At 34.6% G+C, this 23340-nt stretch overlaps 1 protein-coding gene across 1 annotated transcript in view; it reads right to left on the bottom strand.

Annotated features, from left to right (window-relative positions):
* Positions 1-15726, bottom strand: part of LOC102805122 (uncharacterized) — a 32363-nt gene extending 16637 nt beyond the window's left edge. The window contains exons 1-2 of the mRNA XM_085494723.1: positions 15630-15726; positions 744-833 (exon numbers count right to left, since the gene is read on the bottom strand). Coding sequence (XP_085350849.1) covers positions 744-833; positions 15630-15662 — 123 coding nt within the window. The 5' untranslated portion in view covers positions 15663-15726. The remainder of the gene's footprint in view (positions 1-743; positions 834-15629) is intronic.
* Between the last annotated feature and the right edge of the window lie 7614 nt (positions 15727-23340).

Genomic DNA, 23340 nt, shown 5'->3' with positions numbered 1-23340 from the left:
TACAAATATTGCATATTTTCAATTCACCGCCGATCTTTTCCTTGAATTGACCTCCAGAAAAAACAAATTAAATTACTCGTTGGGTATATATCAATTATATATTTCTTTGCTAGTTTGAGTTTAGTTTACTCTTAATGATGTGGTCATACTAGTCGTTCAGATTATTCTGTTAATATACAATCATAACTTATGACTGAACGTCTATTCCTGATTACTGTCTACTGGAGTCAAGTTCATTTGTAATACAACCCACGTAAATCAGTATAAAAGTAAAACGTACTCTTATAAGCCAGTGTTGACAAGCATTGATAGTTTTCTTGACATGACACACTACCAATATAGGTATAGTAAATACAAATGACAAGCAATATGCTATCTGGTATTACTTAGGTGAATACTATATGTCTAGTTAGTAGTACTTGAAGGTCGTTATTGTCGCCAGGTTATTATTTGTCAGATACTTTTATGTACTCCATTGGTCATTTACTTTTTAACTTGTATGTCACCAATCATAATTAGTTTTAACATCTTAATGGTGGTATTTGAATCAAACGAGGCTGATCTAATCAACATAGCAAACGTTAATCCATACAAATATCTCTAAAACTATTGGCTATATACATTTTCATTCACAGTTTCTGGCACTTTCTGTTGTCTACTTTTTACACTCGACCTTACATAAAAGTCATAACTATATCACGCTCAGTACTCAATTACAGACTCTATCTGGAATGTAAACTCACCTCATCATATTCTGTGTCGACATCATGACCTTTATCCAACCATGTCTGTAATGTCTCAAAATCTCCATTTGCAGCAGCTCTATAGAAGTCCTTCAAATAACAGAGAGATATAATTGATAATTACGCACGTCTACAGGTAATATTGACATACTAATCTGCTGTACGTATGATAAGCATTGAAATCGACATTGCTAATTCAGATTCATTTTAATGTAATTACCAAGTAAATAAGTATTAAGGTATCATAGGGTCTACTAAAAAAATATGGCCCAATTTACAATGCATAAGACATCATAAGTCTTCAAAGTGCAATACATAGACTATTAACCTTTTCAGCACCAGTTCCTGTTTACAGTCTGCACTTTCCTTCAGAGGATTTGAACAAAAATAGCCAATTTATTTTAGCACAAACTGAAAATTGACTCAAATTATGTCTGTTGGAGTTTAGTTCCAGAAATATTGAAGAATATAAAAATATAATATAAAAAGTGCATCACTGCAATCACTGTCAAATATTTGGTAGAAGTATCCCATTCACTCCTCTGATATACACACAAAATGAAAAATGTTCATTTTACATGATATCGCACAGTTGGTTCAGCGGAAATATCAGTATTCTTGACACGCCACTGTCAATAAACAACCACCACAACTAACTTCAAGAACCAAAACCAACGCTGAGGGACAGCATTAATGGTATATATTTTATATTGTGAGGCACACAACTTTCTGATTTTATCACAACTGGTGCCAGATTTCTATAATTTTTGATAATGTTTGAGGACCTGTTTTGTTCAGATAGATTAAGCGTAATATACATTGAAGTATAAGCCTATATATGCATATTTGTAACATAAAACAATATGCTATAAGTCTATAATGGTATATATGTTGAATATAACAATGTTCTATAAGTCTATATTGGTATGTATGTATAATATAACATTGTTCTATAAGCCTATAACGGTATATATGTAGATTATTACAATGTTCTTGAAGCATATAATGGTATATATGTAGATTATAACAGTGTTCTATAAGCCTATGACGGTATATATGTGAATTATAACAATGTCCTATGAGCCTATAACGGTATATATGTAGATTATAACAATGTTCTATAAGCCTATACTGGTATATATGTAGATTATTACAATGTTCTTGAAGCATATAACGGTATATATGTAAATTATAACAATGTCCTATGAGCCTATAACGGTATATATGTAGATTATAACAATGTTCTATAAGCCTATACTGGTATATATGTAGATTATTACAATGTTCTAGAAGCATATAACGGTATATATGTAGACTATAACAATGTTCTATAAGCTTATGACGGTATATATGTAGATTATAACAATGTTCTATAAGCCTATACTGGTATATATGTAGATTATTACAATGTTCTAGAAGCCTATAACGGTATATATGTAGATTATAACAATGTGCTATAAGCCTATAAAGGTATATATGTGAATTATAACAATGTGCTAGAAGCCTATAATGATATATATGTGAATTATAACAATGTGCTATAAGCCTATAATGGTATATATGTGAATTATAACAATGTTCTATAAGCCTATAATAGTATATATGTGAATTATAACAATGTGCTATGAGCCTACAATGGTATATATGTGAATTATAACAATGTGCTATAAGCCTTCAATGGTATATATGTGAATTATAACAATGTGCTATAAGCCTTCAATGGTATATATGTGAATTATAACAATGTTCTATAAGCCTATAATAGTATATATGTGAATTATAACAATGTGCTATAAGCCAATAATGGTATATATGTGAATTATAACAATGTTCTATAAGCCTATAATAGTATATATGTGAATTATAACAATGTGCTATAAGCCTTCAATGGTATATATGTGAATTATAACAATGTTCTATAAGCCTATAATAGTATATATGTGAATTATAACAATGTGCTATAAGCCTATAATAGTATATATGTGAATTATAACAATGTGCTATAAGCCTATAATAGTATATATGTGAATTATAACAATGTGCTATAAGCCTTCAATGGTATATATGTGAATTATAACAATGTTCTATAAGCCTATAATAGTATATATGTGAATTATAACAATGTGCTATAAGCCTTCAATGGTATATATGTGAATTATAACAATGTTCTATAAGCCTATAATAGTATATATGTGAATTATAACAATGTGCTATGAGCCTACAATGGTATATATGTGAATTATAACAATGTGCTATAAGCCTTCAATGGTATATATGTGAATTATAACAATGTGCTATAAGCCTTCAATGGTATATATGTGAATTATAACAATGTTCTATAAGCCTATAATAGTATATATGTGAATTATAACAATGTGCTATAAGCCAATAATGGTATATATGTGAATTATAACAATGTGCTATAAGCCTTCAATGGTATATATGTGAATTATAACAATGTTCTATAAGCCTATAATAGTATATATGTGAATTATAACAATGTGCTATGAGCCTACAATGGTATATATGTGAATTATAACAATGTGCTATGAGCCTACAGTGGTATATATGTGAATTATAACAATGTGCTATAAGCCTATAATGATGTATATGTGAATTATAACAATGTGCTATAAGCCTATAATGGTATATATGTGAATTATAACAATGTGCTATAAGCCTTCAATGGTATATATGTGAATTATAACAATGTGCTATGAGCCTACAGTGGTATATATGTGAATTATAACAATGTGCTATTAGCCTATAATGGTATATATGTGAATTATAACAATGTGCTATAAGCCTATAATGGTATATATGTGAATTATAACAATGTTCTATAAGCCTATACTGGTATATATGTAGATTATTACAATGTTCTAGAAGCCTATAACGGTATATATTTAGATTATAACAATGTGATATAAGCCTATAATGGTATATATGTGAATTATAACAATGTGCTAGAAGCCTATAATGATATATATGTAAATTATAACAATGTGCTATAAACCTATAATGGTATATATGTGAATTATAACAATGAGCTAAAAGCCTATAATGATATATATGTGAATTATAACAATGTGCTATAAGCCTATAATGGTATATATGTGAATTATAACAATGTGCTATAAACCTATAATGGTATATATGTGAATTATAACAATGAGCTAAAAGCCTATAATGATATATATGTGAATTAAAACAATGTGCTATAAGCCTATAATGGTATGTATGTGAATTATAACAATGTTCTAAAAGCCTATAATGATATATATGTGAATTATAACAATGTGCTATAAGCCTATAATGATATATATGTTAATTATAACAATGTGCTATAAGCCTATAATGATATATATGTGAATTATAACAATGTGCTATAAGCCTATAATGATATATATGTGAATTATAACAATGTGCTATAAGCCTATAATGGTATATATGTGAATTATAACAATGTGCTATAAGCCTATAATGATATATATGTGAATTATAACAATGTGCTATAAGCCTGTAATGGTATATATGTGAATTATAACAATGTGCTATAAGCCTATAATGGTATATATGTGAATTATAACAATGTGCTATAATCCTATAATGGTATATATGTGAATTATAACAATGTGCTATAAGCCTATAATGGTATATATGTGAATTATAACAATGAGCTATAAGCCTATAATGGTATATATGTGAATTATAACAATGTGCTATAAGCCTATAATGGTATATATGTGAATTATAACAATGTGCTATAAGCCTATAATGATATATATGTGAATTATAACAATGTGCTATAAGCCTATAATGGTATATATGTGAATTATAACAATGTGCTATAAGCCTATAATGATATATATGTGAATTATAACAATGTGCTATAAGCCTGTAATGGTATATATGTGAATTATAACAATGTGCTATAAGCCTATAATGGTATATATGTGAATTATAACAATGTGCTATAAGCCTATAATTATGTATATGTGAATTATAACAATGTGCTATAAGCCTATAATGGTATGTATGTGAATTATAACAATGTGCTATAAGCCTATAATTATGTATATGTGAATTATAACAATGTGCTATAAGCCAATAATGGTATATATGTGAATTATAACAATGTGCTATAAGCCTATAATGGTATATATGTGAATTATAACAATGTGCTATAAGCCTATAATGGTATATATGTGAATTATAACAATGTGCTATAAGCCTATAATGATATATATGTGAATTATAACAATGTGCTATAAGCCTATAATGGTATATATGTGAATTATAACAATGTGCTATAAGCCTATAATGATATATATGTGAATTATAACAATGTGCTATAAGCCTGTAATGGTATATATGTGAATTATAACAATGTGCTATAAGCCTATAATGGTATATATGTGAATTATAACAATGTGCTATAAGCCTATAATTATGTATATGTGAATTATAACAATGTGCTATAAGCCAATAATGGTATATATGTGAATTATAACAATGTGCTATAAGCCTATAATGGTATATATGTGAATTATAACAATGTGCTATAAGCCTATAATGGTATATATGTGAATTATAACAATGTGCTATAAGCCTATAATGATATATATGTGAATTATAACAATGTGCTATAATCCTATAATGGTATATATGTGAATTATAACAATGTGCTATAAGCCTATAATGGTATATATGTGAATTATAACAATGAGCTATAAGCCTATAATGGTATATATGTGAATTATAACAATGTGCTATAAGCCTATAATGGTATATATGTGAATTATAACAATGTGCTATAAGCCTATAATGATATATATGTGAATTATAACAATGTGCTATAAGCCTATAATGGTATATATGTGAATTATAACAATGTGCTATAAGCCTATAATGATATATATGTGAATTATAACAATGTGCTATAAGCCTGTAATGGTATATATGTGAATTATAACAATGTGCTATAAGCCTATAATGGTATATATGTGAATTATAACAATGTGCTATAAGCCTATAATTATGTATATGTGAATTATAACAATGTGCTATAAGCCTATAATGGTATGTATGTGAATTATAACAATGTGCTATAAGCCTATAATTATGTATATGTGAATTATAACAATGTGCTATAAGCCAATAATGGTATATATGTGAATTATAACAATGTGCTATAAGCCTATAATGGTATATATGTGAATTATAACAATGTGCTATAAGCCTATAATGGTATATATGTGAATTATAACAATGTGCTATAAGCCTATAATGATATATATGTGAATTATAACAATGTGCTATAAGCCTATAATGGTATATATGTGAATTATAACAATGTGCTATAAGCCTATAATGATATATATGTGAATTATAACAATGTGCTATAAGCCTGTAATGGTATATATGTGAATTATAACAATGTGCTATAAGCCTATAATGGTATATATGTGAATTATAACAATGTGCTATAAGCCTATAATTATGTATATGTGAATTATAACAATGTGCTATAAGCCAATAATGGTATATATGTGAATTATAACAATGTGCTATAAGCCTATAATGGTATATATGTGAATTATAACAATGTGCTATAAGCCTATAATGGTATATATGTGAATTATAACAATGTGCTATAAGCCTATAATGATATATATGTGAATTATAACAATGTGCTATAAGCCTATAATGGTATATATGTGAATTATAACAATGTGCTATAAGCCTATAATGATATATATGTGAATTATAACAATGTGCTATAAGCCTGTAATGGTATATATGTGAATTATAACAATGTGCTATAAGCCTATAATGGTATATATGTGAATTATAACAATGTGCTATAAGCCTATAATTATGTATATGTGAATTATAACAATGTGCTATAAGCCTATAATGGTATGTATGTGAATTATAACAATGTGCTATAAGCCTATAATTATGTATATGTGAATTATAACAATGTGCTATAAGCCAATAATGGTATATATGTGAATTATAACAATGTGCTATAAGCCTATAATGGTATATATGTGAATTATAACAATGTGCTATAAGCCTATAATGGTATATATGTGAATTATAACAATTTTCTATAAGCCTATAATGATATATATGTGAATTATAACAATGTGATATATACCTATAATGGTATATATGTGAATTATTACAATGTGCTATAAGCCTATAATGGTATATATGTGAATTATAACAATGTGCTATGAGCCTATCATGGTATATATGTGAATTATAACAATGTGCTATAAGCCTATAATGATGTATATGTGATTATAACAATGTGCTATGAGCCTATAATAGTATATATGTGAATTATAACAATGTTGAATAAGCCTATAATGGTATATATGTGAATTATAACAATGTGCTATAAGCCTATAATGATATATATGTGAATTATAACAATGTGCTATGAGCCTATAATGGTATATATGTGAATTATAACAATGTGCTATAAGCCTATAATGGTATATATGTAGACTATAACAATGTGCTATAAACCTATAATGGTATATATGTGAATTATAACAATGTGCTATAAGCCAATAACGGTATATATGTAGATTATAACATTGTTCTATAAGCCTATAATAGTATATATGTGAATTATAACAATGTGCTATGAGCCTACAATGGTATATATGTGAATTATAACAATGTTCTATAAGCCTATAACGGTATATATGTAGATTATAACAATGTTCTATAAGCCTATATTGGTACATATGTAGACTACAACAATGTGCTATAAGCCTATAATGGTATAAATGTAAATGGTAACAATGTGCTATAAGCCTATAATGGTATATATGTGAATTATAACAATGTGCTATAAGCCTATAATCATATATATGTAGATTATAACAATATTCCATTAGCCTATATTGGTATATATGTAGACTATAACAATGTGCTATAAGCCTATAATGGTATATATGTGAATTATAACAATGTTGAATAAGCCTATAATGGTATATATGTGAATTATAACAATGTGCTATAAGCCTATAATGATATATATGTGAATTATAACAATGTGCTATAAGCCTATAATGGTATGTATGTGAATTATAACAATGTGCTATAAGCCTATAATGGTATATATGTGAATTATAACAATGTGATATAAGCCTATAATGGTATATATGTAAATTATTACAATGTGCTATAAGCCTATAATGGTATATATGTGAATTATAACAATGTGCAATAAGCCTATCATGGTATATATGTGAATTATAACAATGTGCTATGTGCCTATAATGATGTATATGTGAATTATAACAATGTGCTATAAGCCTATAATGGTATATATGTGAATTATAACAATGTGCTATAAGCCTATAATGATATATATGTGAATTATAACAATGTGCTATAAGTATATAATGGTTTAAATATACAAAAGTATAGTTTTAGCTTATATTTGCGTGTGTGAAAATAAATTCTGCCCTTTTTTCATATATTCTTCAATATTTCTGGAAATGCAACCATTTTTTGGAGCCAACAGACAAAATTTGAGTAAATTTTTAGTTTTCGCTCAAAACATTTGGTAATATTGTCCTAATCTTCTTAAGTAAAGTGTCAATAAACGGGACTATTTTGTGAATTTGTCATGAAAAAAGGGTGGCAGAAAAGGTTAATGAAATACAACAACATGGAATCGGCGTAAAATAGAATGGTCATATAATATGGCGAATTAGCATATAGTCAGCTGATGTGGTATACTAACATGATATAACAATAATAATATAATATAATATAATAGGGTGAACGCGGTGCTTTTCAGCGCTCCCCGATTTTCTGCCTGTTTTGCGTTTTTGCGTTCGTTGTGCGCCCGTATTTCTACACAGTTGTATATATAGTGTGTCTACCTTTTACGTGAGTAATTTATAGTTGTTGTTTTTGTTATTATTGTGGTTTTTGGAGTGTTTTTGCCTTTGCCTTGGCAAGGTGGTCGGCAACCAAGATGGCTGCCGCTCACACAAGGCCACCGTAAACACCAACAGATCACCTCACTAGAAATCATGCGGTACGGTGTGAAAACATTGATGGCATTCCTGTTGAAACTTATGTGGAGTCGGTTGCAGATTTAGTCGGGGCCAGTAATATTGTGGCTGCATCCCGTTTTAACCGATCGGTTATTGTCTTTTTAAATAAGGTTACATGGGTCGACATGGTTTCTGCCGCTGGCATTGACATTGGAGACCTCCATGTTTCTGTTGAAACTCTTGTCCGCCCCTCTACAAAAATTGTGCTATCAAATGTTCCCCCTTTTTTACCTGACAATTTTATTACAGATGCCTTAGCTAAATACGGGCGTGTAATGAGCGCGGTGCGAGCGATCCCAATCGGGTGTAAAAGACCAGCACTGAAACACGTAAAGTCTTTTCGCCGCCAAGTTTATGTATATTTAAAAGATCTCAATGTTAACGGTTTATTACCTATTACTTTTCAAGGTCAGACATACAATATTTACGTTTCCTCTGACGAATTGACTTGCTTTTCATGTAACATGAAGGGACATACTCGTAAAACTTGCCCAAACTCTCAAACAACGAATATGCAAATGATGAATGATGAAAACAATAGTGCTCAAAATAGCGCTCCAACAGACTCTCAACAGGTGAATGTAGTAACTAATTTAAATTCTCCTGACACATTGCACGAGATAAACAATCATGAGACCGATGGTAGAACAGATAACATTGAAATTGAAACTGAAATGAATACAGATTCATCCAAATATATGAGCAAAAAGCGCACGCGCTCTAGATCACCAGTTCATAGAGAAGAACAAAACAATGACCAGTTAAATGACGAAAATAAATGTGAACCAAGTTCTAAAAAGCGTAACGATGAAAATGCAATCGAAATTGTTGAACAAAATTGTCCGATTGATGAAGAGAGGGTACGAACCCCTCCTTCCCCTTCCATTGCACCACCATCGCCTCCCCCACCCCCTCCACCCCCCAAACCCTTTCCCCACGTATATGCCAATGTAACAGTGTGCACTCCAAAGCCACAGCCCGAGCTTACGGAGTCGGCCCCATTTCCATCATCTCCCTCACTTGAGTTCACAGTTGAATCCCCGCGCGATTCGCCGCTATCCGAACTCCCCATTGATTTAAGTGGTTTAATTGATCAATCACAAGACCTTTTCAGCACACCTATGTCACAAAATAAAACCGCTGATGATATGGAGGAAACTGCCAGCGAATGTAGTGAGAATGAGGGGTCTATCATTTCAAATGTTTCAACATGTACTGATAACAGCGAATCAACAATATCAAACGCTAATATCAAAACCTTTTTAGTGTCTACACTTCACTCACGTAGATTTATAGACAAGTGTTTTGAATTTTGCCCCAATCTTAAAATATTGGTTCGACATCTGATAAACTACCGCAATACCACGCAGTTGAACACATCTGATAAATCTCGCATGCACAGACTCATTAAAAAAATTAAACAGCAAATCAAAACGGGTAACTTTATCGCTGATTTTTAATTTCCCTTGTTATGATGGCAAACACAATTACATGCGCAACTTACAATGTCAATGGTTGCCGGGACGCCCTCAAACGGTACAGTGTTTTCAATTATCTCAAGCGTGACCATCCCTGTAATATTTATATGCTACAAGAAACACACTCTCTTGTCTCCGATGAAAATATTTGGAAACTTGTGTGGCGTGGCCTTGGTATTTTTTCTCATGGCACTGTTAATCGTGCGGGTGTGGCTATTTTGTTTTCACCAGGAGCAACTGTGAATATTTTATCACAATCTGAGATCATGCCTGGGTACGTGTTGCACGCTCATGTTCAAATTAATGAAAATCTTGTTCACATAATTAATGTCTATGCACCAATTAATGGCGCTGAGCGTGTGGAATGCTTCACTAAAATTGAACAATTCATCAGTTCTCTAAATAATGACCCAGTAATCATGGGAGGCGATTTTAATTGTACTACTGAACCCGACATTGACCGTAATAGAGGGACTGAACCGAACATGCGCACTGCAAAGCTCCTCAAATTTGTCCTGAATCATCACAAACTGTTTGATGCATGGCGCCAATACCACGGGAACACATTAAACTTTACTTGGGGGCGTGGTGGTACGCTTGTGCGCCTTGATAGGTTTTATGTCAGCAAATGTATGCGTGGGAAAATTAAGAATATTGACATAAGCAATGGCGCATTAGCTTTTTCTGACCATTCCCTTGTCCACATCAACATCGCCATTGGTGACAGTAAAAACAAAAGTCCAGTGTGGTGTATGAATACAGAAATTCTGCGCGATGAAGTGTATGTGGCAATCTTAACTGATTTTTGGGCGAAGTGGCAAACACTTCGAAATAATTATGTAAATATACAGACATGGTGGGATATTGGCAAAAATAAAATAAAGTTACTCACACAACAGTATTGCACACTCAAACAAAATAAATACAAAACCGAAAAACAAGCATTGGAAATGGAAATTAAAACCATCGAACGTTGTACTGCACACGATGCACCGCTCTTAAACAGTTACACTGAAAAGAAAAAACTTCTCGCACGCCTTGTTCAACGTGAACAAAAAGGCAGTGCTACGCGTGCGCGACATCAGTTTTTAAATGAAAGTGATGTTTGCAATTCCTTCTTTTTCAAGTTAGAGAAAAAGAAGGGAACCAAAAAGGCGATCTTTCAGTTGAGGCACCAGGATAACACTCTTACTGAAAATCAAACTGAAATACGGAAAATCATACACACCTTTTACAATAACCTGTATACACCTGATAACATTGACATTGAAGCTCAAAATAGCCTCCTTGAAGGGCTACCTCAACTGAATGAAACAGATCGTGATGACCTTGACAAACCAATCACGTTTGACGAACTGAGTGCCACGGTCAAACTACTTCCCCATGGGCGTACTCCCGGTATCGACGGAATACCAAACGAATTTTACCAAACTTTTTGGCATATCATTGGAAGTGATTTGTGCGATGTATTTACTGCTGCCACAAACGAAAATGTGCTCCCCCTATCCTGCACAAGGGCCGTGGTCACTCTTCTCCCTAAAAAAGGTGACGTTACCAACGTAAAACACTGGCGACCCGTGAGTCTGTTATGTAGCGATTACAAAATGTTCACTAAATCGCTTGCATTGCGTTTGCGCGGCGTTTTAGGCAGCATTATTCATCCAGACCAAACTTGCAGCATACCAAACAGGCATATTCACGACAATATAAATCTACTTCGTGACAGTATTGACTATGCCAACTTAACTAACTCGCCCCTGGCTATTGTTGCCATTGACCAGGAAAAGGCATTTGATAGGATACATCACGGATACCTCTTTAATACGCTTCGTGCCTTTGGTTTTGGTGACCGTTTCCTTTCTTGCATTCGCCTCATGTATACCAATGCCCAGTCCCTGGTCCGCGTTAACTGCGCCCTTACTACACCCATCACAGTGGCCCGTGGCATTAGGCAAGGGTGTTCAATGTCCACTGCCCTCTACGTCATTGCCATTGAACCACTACTTCATAAAATTAGGAATGATGAAAACATTGAAGGGTTGGTTATACCTCACAGCAAAAACCAACGTTCTAAACTCACCGCTTACGCCGACGACGTGGAATATTTCATAACTCGCAAGCAGGATTTCAACTTACTAAGTCGCTGGTTACATGTCTACGAGCTTGCGTCAAACTCTAAAATCAATCTCGAAAAATCAGAAGGGTTATGGGTAGGTAGCTGGCGCAACATCACCTACTCCCCTCTCAATATAAAATGGAACAGCGAGGGGTTGAAACTGTTGGGTGTTTATCTTGGGAATAATCTAACTTATACGAATCAGAACTGGGCTGAACTTGTTGCAAAAGTAAATAATAAGATCAACTTCTGGAATCATTTTGTTTACAGCATGTCTTACAGAACGCGCGCTCTTATCATTAATAATCTGATTTCATCGCAGTTAATGTATCGCTTTAATAGCCTTGTGCCGCCATCGGACGTAGTTCTGAAGGTACAGAAAATGCTGCTCGACTTCTTTTGGCAAGGCCGACATTGGGTATCTTCCGCAACACTGTACCTCCCCTTGGAAAGAGGTGGACAAAATGTTACACATCTTCCAACACGCATAAGTACCATGCGACTTTCCTATATTCAAAGATATCTATATAATAATCATGACCACCCCTGTTTTAAGTTCACAGACTACTTTTTTATGCAAGCGAGCAATATGTCATATGCAAGTCAACTTCTATGCACCACTATCAAAGCACCTTTACAAAGATTGCCATTATTTTATTGTGAGCTCCTCCAGTGTTGGAAATCTGTAGAGAAAGTGCGTAAGTTCAATGATAATAACGTAACTGATATTCTTAATGAGCCACTGTTTAACAACCCACTCATCATACATCCCATACGAAATGAGCCTTTTGCGCTCAGACATTTTGTTGACGCGGGAATAACCAAAGTATGTGATTTGGTATCAGAAACTAATAAAACTTGGTTGGAGGCCGCTGATATGTCGGATAAAATTAAAATCCATTCGGAGCGTATTCTCCATCTCAGTATCAAGGTCATTCACGATTCTATTCCTATCAAATGGAAAGATACTATCAACATCTACTTCAAAGGGAACGGGAAGTGTAATCAACCACTTTCACATCATAGCTTTCTGATGAACTAAATTTGCCACTATATAAGTTTGAAAAGGGCGCAATCTATAAATATCTGATACGTGTCCAGTCAATAACACAACACCCACAAAAACTTGACACTGTTTGGCGGGACATCCTTAGTCTGCCTGAAAGTGCTAAACCCAACTTCAAGGACTGCTATGAAACACCAGTCATTAACAAATATGGGGATCTGCAGTGGCGTATTGTCCATGGTGCCTTTCCAACGGGGAGGTTTCTGTTCAAAGCTCGTTTGAACAATTCTGATAAATGTCCTTTTTGTAATGAAGTTGACACACTTCAACACATTTTTTATGATTGTCCATCAAATAGCGCCTTACTCCATTATTTTAATAACATCACGTCGCGACTGCTTCAACCAGACTTTCGCATGCCTATTTGGTGGTTCACCATTTTACCACCCCATCGCTCAAAGCACTTTATGTCTCGCAAAGCACAAGGTATATTTTGTTTCTTAGCGTGCATGGCTAAGGTTGCAATTCATGTCAGCCGTCGTAATAAAAGGCAAAACAAAGGATCGAGTGAGCCTCTGGACATTTTTATTCAAAGTATTAAGTCGAGGCTTGAAACAGAATATGAATGTTTCCGGATCATGAACCAACTGCCTGAATTTGAGATTATGTGGACGGTAGAGGATGCACTATGTAAAATCGAGGATAACACACTTCGCATTCTACTGTAAACATGGCAGGTACGATCTATTTAAAGCAGGAAGTTGCTTTGTCTTGTTGTTAAACATCGATACAAACGAACATCATTGTATTTACAAACTTAGCACACGCACAGGAGCCAAGAGTTTTGTCCTCTTGGTGGGCTATCATTGCACACAATTACAGCAGCGCATATATGTTTTATGTTACTTGTTCTGTGTTTTAAATGTTTTGGTTTTCCCTTGGAATTTGGCAGGGGGGTTGGTACCCCCTTAAGTGCGAACCGGTGTCACCGGCCTGCCTACGGGGTTCCAAGGTGTTTTTGTACTGTTACGTGATCGTCTTTTATTTTATTTTACCCGTGAACCAAAAAGCATAATATAATATAATATAATATAATATAATATAATATAATATAATATAATATAATATAATATAATATAATATAATATAATATAATATAATATAATATAATATAATATAATATAATATAATATAATATAATATAGATTTTAAGAATTCCCACCAAATTCCCACCATGAAAATGCCTTTCATAGAACCTTGGGGCCCAGTGGGCATGGTACCAGACCATAAAGTCACATCCCTGGGAGGTGAACACGTCTGTCATTGAACCATAACAACTGTAAGCATAGTACCACTCCTTACATACCCACTGCATCACAATAAAAAGCGAACACGCGTGCAACTAACCATGGCGATTGTTGGCACGGTGCCAAACTCTATATTCGTCCCCGTACTATTTGAGACGAGCCCACCTGTCGTCTTTTTTTTCACAATAAAAAAATTAATCTAAAATTAGTTTAGGGCATTGCTATATAAACACCTAGCATTTCTTATCATATGGGCAAATTAACATTGCACGTTGAGATATTAACGTTGTCATTTCACGTACCCTGTCTGTATTGAACAGTTGCATGTTCAGGCAAGTCGATTATGGTTTTCATTTACATTACATTGACGTCACTAAATGTAGTTTTATTTTGAGTGGTAGTGGTACAACTGAAACAACCGGCGTGGTCCAAATATTACTTATTAGGTTTTCCGTGACTATACCATTAGATATTGTGCATGACGTCACCAAATAAATACTTTGAGTTGCAGTGGGGCGCAAGCGGACTATTAAACTAACGTGTTACTTATACGATACTGTTTGTTTACTCTTGAAGCGCGGTGGTCGTCACACAGCGCGTGTTCGAATTTCATGTAAACAAACAATGTATTTTACACGCGTTGTATACGTCGCTATGAGTCCCATATCGAACAGAACGCAGCACGACGACCACCACCTTTTAACAATGGCATATCATACATGACATCACGAGCTAGAATGCATTATGAGTGGCAAGGGCGTGGTAGACGAAACTAAAATGATCCCAACATAAAACCATAAAAGTATGTTAACACAATACGTTTCGCCTTTACACAAATACCATACAATGTTCATATCATTTCACAGTCATACATTGTTATACTTACGTCACAGAAATCCCGCAAACCTCCTTCTGCCATTGTCTAAGTAAAGTCTAACTCCGTCACGGAAGTAGCATTTGAAATCTTGCTAACCGACTCTGTCACACGACCTTTCACCTTGTTTGTACTAATTTTGGACACGTCCCAGTATCACCTTATTCAACCACACGGACTATCAATAACAATTTACCTAGAGTATGTAATATGTAATGTACTCCAAAGTTTATTTATGTAATTATTATCGTGTTGCTAATCCAACAATCACATTTATTCCCAGACAATATGAGTGTTATGAACAAAAGTAACATTTCATCTTTGGAATAAAACTCATTTAGGTTTACAGTATAAACAAGCATAACATATATCAAAATAGACACAGTTTTAAAACTGAATTGTTTAAACATTTTTTAAATATTAAACTGTGTGACAAAACGATTAAACTCGTTAAATTTGAAATGTTTTAAACAATGTGCATTCTGGTCACACTCTCTATATATTTTCCGCACATCTTTAAATAAAACATTTTAAAGATATCTTACTATTGTTTTGCTATGGTTTGCTAGATGTTGACAGAGGGGTCCTAACGCTTCAAACAAAATATATAAATAATTTGTATACTTGTTAATAATAATAATATATATATATATATATATATATTTGAACTTTGTTGAATATCATACAGGCACTAATCTGGAAATCAGTTTTCATGCATACATTTAATCAACTTGTATCTTATTTGTTTTTGAAAAACACCCCTGTCTGGCAAGTAGTATCGCCAAACCTCTGTACACAGTCATTGTGACACGTAAAAACAAGGTTTGAGATATATGTCACGCTTCATTTTATGTAACCCTTAAGTTAATAGTACATTGTTCGTTCTCAATGCGTGCATCCCTTAACCTACAGTAATTCAGAGAGTGTGGCCACTTAAGTTAGCATTAATTTAAAAAAACAACCTTACATTGTTTAGTGAACCATGGGTGCCTACTTGTCAATCCATTTGAAACACAAAAGCATTTTTTTTCATCTCAAACTAAATACATAATCAGTATTCGGTTGTTTTACGTTAACCTCGTATTGACATCGGTCCAACGTTTCAACATAGGGGCGTGGTAAATATCAATCGATTAACTTTGACATTGGGTGGAAATGTTCTTAAATCAACAAAAACAGAGTCTGATATATACCACGGCGAATTTGACGCTTGTTTGAAAACTAAGTCGAACTTGTTGTCAGTTCAGACTCACCTGGTTTGGAGAGAGTTTTAAATTACGACTTGGACTGTAGTCTGAAATTAAAGCAGGGGAGTCGTCACCTGCGCATGCGTCAGATGGTCATAGTGTGTCAGTGTTTACAAACAAGCTTCTACCATGAGCCTTTGCGTTTTCAGCCTGTGTTGTTATCGTCGCTTATAACACTGCGTGCAACCTGTTAGAATGACGTCACAAGTCATTGTTGTCGATGAAGTCCATTGAAGCGTATCGAATATGAGTGGTCAATTCTAACATGATGAATAATATGAAGTTTATTGCGACAATTTCCCATTGTAAGCAATCTGTTCATATTGTGCTTGGAGTATACACTTTTGTTTAAAAGGCAAACTAAGAATTCTAAAAATTCTCAGAAAACGGCTAGTGTAACAAGAGTGCAACACTTATAAATCTGGATTTTCAGGATTAGCTCAAAGTTAAGTTTGTGATGTTTTCTTGAGCTGTTTTCACCGGCTTTTCTATCGGCGTTCCACAGCAGCGCGCACAGAGCCCATAGAAATACGTGGTACAGTGGTGCGCGTCTTAGCAACGTAGAACGTCCGTGACGTAGCTCCGCCCCGACTTTACGTGTTTGCATAATTTAAAGTAACAAAAAAGTGTATCATAATGGATAAACATTTGACAAGGAGTTGACACTTCAAACTAAACCTAACGATACTGCTTATATTTTTGTCGACTGCATTGTTTTTTAGCAATGCACGATAGGTCAACTCACGATCATTCAGTGTATGTGAATGGTTTTGCAAAGAAAACGTGTAAGCGTCCGTGTTTAATAGTTTCAAATAGGTGTCGCCCTGAAGGGCAGTGATTTTTTTCTCTCGAAATAAATAACAAAATCACATTTCGTGTCTTTCACTGTAACATTTTATGAACATTAGTTCAAAGTTTTCGAAAATGGTGCCGTACAAATATTCTCGATTAACCTTGAAATTGTTTGACCATTCAAAGCTGGAGGGTCGTCACCTGCGCACGCGCGGGAATTGAGTCCCAAGCGACGATAACACACGCTAAAAATGTAAAGGCTTATGGGTAGACGCTTGTTTGTAAACAATGACACGCTATGGCCATCTAACGCATGCGCAGCTGACGACTCCCCCGCTTTACTGAACTTCGAAAACAAAATTTGGACCCATAAATTATTTCAAATCAGAGTCCTGCAAAAACGGACTTGTGTTTTAAAAAAATGATTTGGAAGTAGTAGGTTATTTCCAATGCAAGTAACCAGGTTGACTGACACAAGGAGCTCTTGGCAAGATGCCATATTAATGAATTCATGACGCCCATGCGAGGCGATTCCTCGAACTGAAGTATATTTCAACGAATAAATTACATAATTTCGCACTATAAACAATTGTGTACACTTGTACTTGATTGCTTCAATGTTTTTTCATTATTATTGTTATTATTATTATTATTATTATTATTATTATTGTTGTTGTTGTTGTTGTTGTTGTCGACTACATTTACTTCAAAGAATGTGAACAAGTTTTGTCATAGTATACCTCAAAGTATGCACGAAGACAGTACAGCGGGAGTATCGACCAATGCGCATTATACGATTATACATCTTTTTTCCAAGGATACACATGGGAATACCGAAATCCAAATGTTTAGAACAGAATCAGCAAACGTCTTTGTATAGAGTCCGGTCAAACCCTGGCGGTAGCCACGTTTGTTTTTATTATTAGAGAAAACAGGCACGATTGTGAGCTTTTCAAATGTGTCGGTAACTTATTCTAATGTATAGTTCCCTGGTAAGTCGATAGATGATTGTCCCAAGCTAGTTTGTTTTCTAAGAAAAAAGAAATTAGTTGAAAATCTAGTGTTATAGTTGTGTTCTTGGCAAGAGAAATAGTCACACACATTACGAGAGATTCTATTAGAGTGCAGATCATGGATAAATGTGCATAGTTGGGATTTAAATTGGTCCTATAAATGGGATGTGCAGCGAGTTTAATAGTTTAAGAGTTTAATAGTGGTTGGCTGTGGGTAATTGTTTTTGATGAATGTGGATTGGATTGAGTAATGTGGGATATGTGTTTCCCATACTTCCAAACCGTATGAAATGTGTGGCAAAATTAAAGAGTTGTAAAGCAAGATTAATATAGGGTTTCCAGGCGAGATTTTTATCTATCATTTGCTACGCTGTTTCCTAGAAGTAAAGAAAATTGTGTAGTTAGTTTTAGTATTATTTACTGTTAGTTTATTATGTTAGGTTGTTATATATTCCTGGAACATTTAAATAATGTGTGTAAGAGTGGAATAAATTAGAATCATCGAACTGGGTAACATCTTTTAAAAAACGAGTCGAAATGTGATCATGACGCATGATTTGGGAGGATCTAATAATTGTAATTCAGTTTCCATATCATATTATGTTACTGGGTGTAGAAACAATGATGTAATATTAACTAGAAGTTAAATACCTGGTGGGGTCTTTCGTGATTTTCTTAGCAAGTTTTTCTCCAATATTGGCGAAGAACTTGTTAAGATAATCACTTATTTTGGGGGGGGGATCATGCAGATAATCAGATCGATTTTTAGGATTATTAGTTTCCAGAATTTTGGGTCATTTACCACTACTGGCAGCAACCCTTCCGTTACTTCATTAATTATGTTCCATAGTTTATTACAATAGTTTTTTGTTTTTGTCGGCATTGATTTGCTTACAGAAGCTGTTTGGCTTTTCGAAGAATGGAAGTTAAATATGCTTGTAGCTGTTATAGGCGCGTTGACGTATTGAATCATAATTACTTTTCACTAATTTATAATTTAGTTTATACTTATGGTTGATTGACTTCATAATTCCTCTAGTTAACCACGGTTTTTTGGGTTTCGTTGAGAAGAGTTTTTGTTTCACTAAGAGGGCAACGTTATCACAAGCTTTGTTAAAAAACTTCAGCGAAAACTTAATAATTATCATAAGCTGTATCTACATCGGCAGTGTTATAATCATTTGTCCAATTTGTGTTGTTGAGTTGATGATGTAAGTCATTAATATCATACCTAGAAATGTCGCGTATGTAGTGTTGTTTGGTTCTGTGAAACATTTTATCACCTTTCACAATGAAGGCAAAGATTGAAAGACGATCTGCAATATCTGCATTTATAACACATTAGTCGTTAATACTGTACTGTAATTGGTAGAAACAGGATCACGTGTTATCGGCTAAATTACCATAGTAGCGCCAAAGAAATTACTAGTTCCCTAGGGAGACTGGTACATCAACGAGTGCCCGGGGATGACGTCACTCGTCCCCTGATCGTGTGATTTCCAATATGTCGTCTGCTAGTTCGGTCGCTGATATCGATGGTCCGCCTCGAAAGACTGGACGATTTAGCTTCAGTTCAGAAGAAGAACTTGACACACTAGTAGAAAATAAAGATGCACCGAAGACAAAGGGCGCAATCAGGTTTTCTAGACGCTTCTTTACATCGTTTTGTGAACAAATCGGGACACCGCTAGCAGACCTCGAGAAGAAGACGGTAGGCGATCTATGTACGTTCCTAGTATGAACGTGTAATGTGTTATAAAACACATATTGCATGGCCTTATTCGGACACTCGTATACGTCTATTTTCCCAGGTCTATTTAGCAGGTATTGTTGGTACCCCACAACCCCTCGGAGAAATAGACGCATAGTAGTGCCTCGTGGCCATGCAATATGTGTTTAATATAGTCCCACAGTGAACAAAATAATCAAAGAAATTTGAATATACATGATCAATTGTAGTTGAAGAGGAAGAAGTGATATGGGTTGGGTGTTAATTAGTTGTTCGAAATTAAGGGCTGACATTGTGTCAAAATGACTTTTACTCAGAGTGTTTTCTTGAGTATAATCAATATTGAAATCGCCAATGAGGATATAGTTGGATTTAGTTGATTGGGAGTTAATAAGGTAATGTACAATGCTTGTATTTCGAACCACAAAGAATCTGATTTATATATGTTAACTGTTGGTAATATTTGGAATGGTATTGCATTGTGAATGTATGCGGCTACACCTCCACCAGAGTAGTACGACCATTTTGTTTTAACTAGAGTATAATTAGGAATGTTAGAATAGGATAAATCATCCACTTGTCATATTTCAGACAAGGGAATTATTTGAAATTTAGGTGATAAATTTTTTTTCCAAGAACTGATATTTAAATATATAATGGCGAGAAGGACCTGGTGGAGGTGTTGTGAATTTTGTATTGAAGTCATTAACGGAATATGATTTACAATGAAATTTATGAGTTGTTTTCATCTCTTGGTTGGCAGTCATATTTGAAGAGAATGTACAAATTGCTTAACTAAAATTTAAGAGGAAGAAACAGAAATCAAAGACATTATATGATCTTACTGATATCGGCTTCTGTATATAAACAATAATGAACGACCCGCCAACTCATAATTGACGAAAACTCACGCCTCGTACATATATGTCGCACAAAGTGTGCTTGAGTCCATTATGAGTTGTCGGGGAGTTCATTATTGTTATTATTTTGTAGCGTTGTCAATACCAGTGGATTTGCTGTCACTAAAAAGCGAAACCGAACGAAATTTGAACGAAACAGTTTCACTGGCCCGTGAATCTGAATAATATGAAATGTCTTTCTGGATTTGCTTTTCACAATCGTATATGACAACTAAGAAACTAAGAAAGAAATTAATATAATCCATCAAATATTATTGTATTTAATTAATTTACATTACGAGTGACTTATGTGTGGTGTTGAATAGCATTGTAGTGATCGCCCAAGCGAACGACACACCGTGACTGGTACACCATATCGGTGTCCGCCGCAGTCTTGCATTTCTGGATTGTACAACGCTACTGTGCGTGTGGTGCGCACCCGGGGCACATGTACGTTGTCGTATCGTTGTCCCATCCCATGAGTGTTTTCAAACCACCAAGGTAGATGTTATTGGTGTAATGTTTTGAAGGTTCTATTTGAGTATGAGTAAGAGTATTCCATCATTTTGAATCGTACGGACTGGTTCTTTTTACGTTAAGCCACAAACTTGTCAATATATTACAATTGGCAACTGTCCTGTCTGTGTATTAGTTATTTTCGAATTCTACGGGAGGCCAGTGATTTGGTGAATACTTTGATAGCAAACGAAACTTACAGGCGTAGCGAGTGAACGTACATGACCAGAAAGCTAGTGGGTGTTAGCCATCCTAGATGAGAACCAACAGTGATTTGATCTCACTGTATAAATAAACAGGTACACGCCTGAGAACACGAATACTTTCATTTATTTATGCAAACTGTGCCCGGACTGTTACATTTACCCGGAGTCGACGCCGGGAAATACAAGTCACGTCGGTCTTTCGTCGATTTCGTTTCGCAAATTGTGTAGTACTACTCACTACAAAAACAGAACAAAGTCATCTCTCTGTACTCGTAGACATACCCCAACTTCATTTATCGCATTTGCTTGAATAAATCACCCTCGCTTGACAGCAGCATCAGTCGCGGAATCTAGAAGCCCGTGTACTGGATGGAACGCTTTTACCGAACGCGTTTTAGCGCGCTGAGCAGACGACGATAGCCTCACAAAATTGTCTGATTTTAATATTGAAATTCGCTGTTATATGTTATTTGCTGTCGATTTAATATTTAAGTTTTCTTCTTTTTCAACATTGTATTCATATTCATGGCACAGGGCCTTTATGCTCAATGATGGGATACATTATCGCGAATAATCTGCTGCAATGACGTCATAAAATCCACTGGTATTGGTAATGCTATAATATAATGTAATTATAATTATTGTATTGTGCTCAGACGATTTCGCCACATAAATACGCCCATTGTATGTCCACATAAATTTATGTTCGTTTCTTTGCTGCATTGGCCTTGCCTAATAAAGATCGCCCAGCTGGAGTTAAGTTTTTATTAATGTATATATCTGGTGGAGATTTCTTTAAGTTTGCAGGAGCCAAACTGGCTCGCAGTTCTCTCCTGTACCAACTGGTCGGTGGGATCCTGAAGCACCGAGACTGCTTCTTCCATCCTCAAAAAAGGGTAGGGGAGGTCCAGTCTGCATAACTGAGGCGGTGAAGCTCCCAGTGAAAACAACCAAAACCGCATCCCACTGTACAGAGAGAATCAGATGACACCATAGGATATCTCGCCAAGCTGAGTGGTGTCCCACCAATGGCTGTGTCTGCTGGTCTAGAAGGCTGGTGCTTTCCGCCTTTGCAACTTCAGAGTGCTGGAGGCGCAAAACAGTATGTTACAGTGGGCCACCACCCCGCTCTCAGGGCGTAGAATTTTTCCGACTGAACTGCCGAAATATTCCATTAATGCGGCCATACCCCTTTGCCCATTTCCGTTGGAAAAAGAACCAAGAGATCTAGGTTTCATCTGTCAAATAAGATATCCTTCTGATGGCCCGACAAGTTCCCTCTGGGAGTGTCTGCGGGACTTCGAAGGAGGAGTGACCCGTA

This window comes from Saccoglossus kowalevskii, chromosome 20 (assembly GCF_978046115.1).
Source record: "Saccoglossus kowalevskii chromosome 20, keSacKowa6.1, whole genome shotgun sequence".
Lineage (NCBI taxonomy): Eukaryota > Metazoa > Hemichordata > Enteropneusta > Harrimaniidae > Saccoglossus > Saccoglossus kowalevskii.
This window is presented reverse-complemented; position numbering and strand designations above follow the sequence as displayed.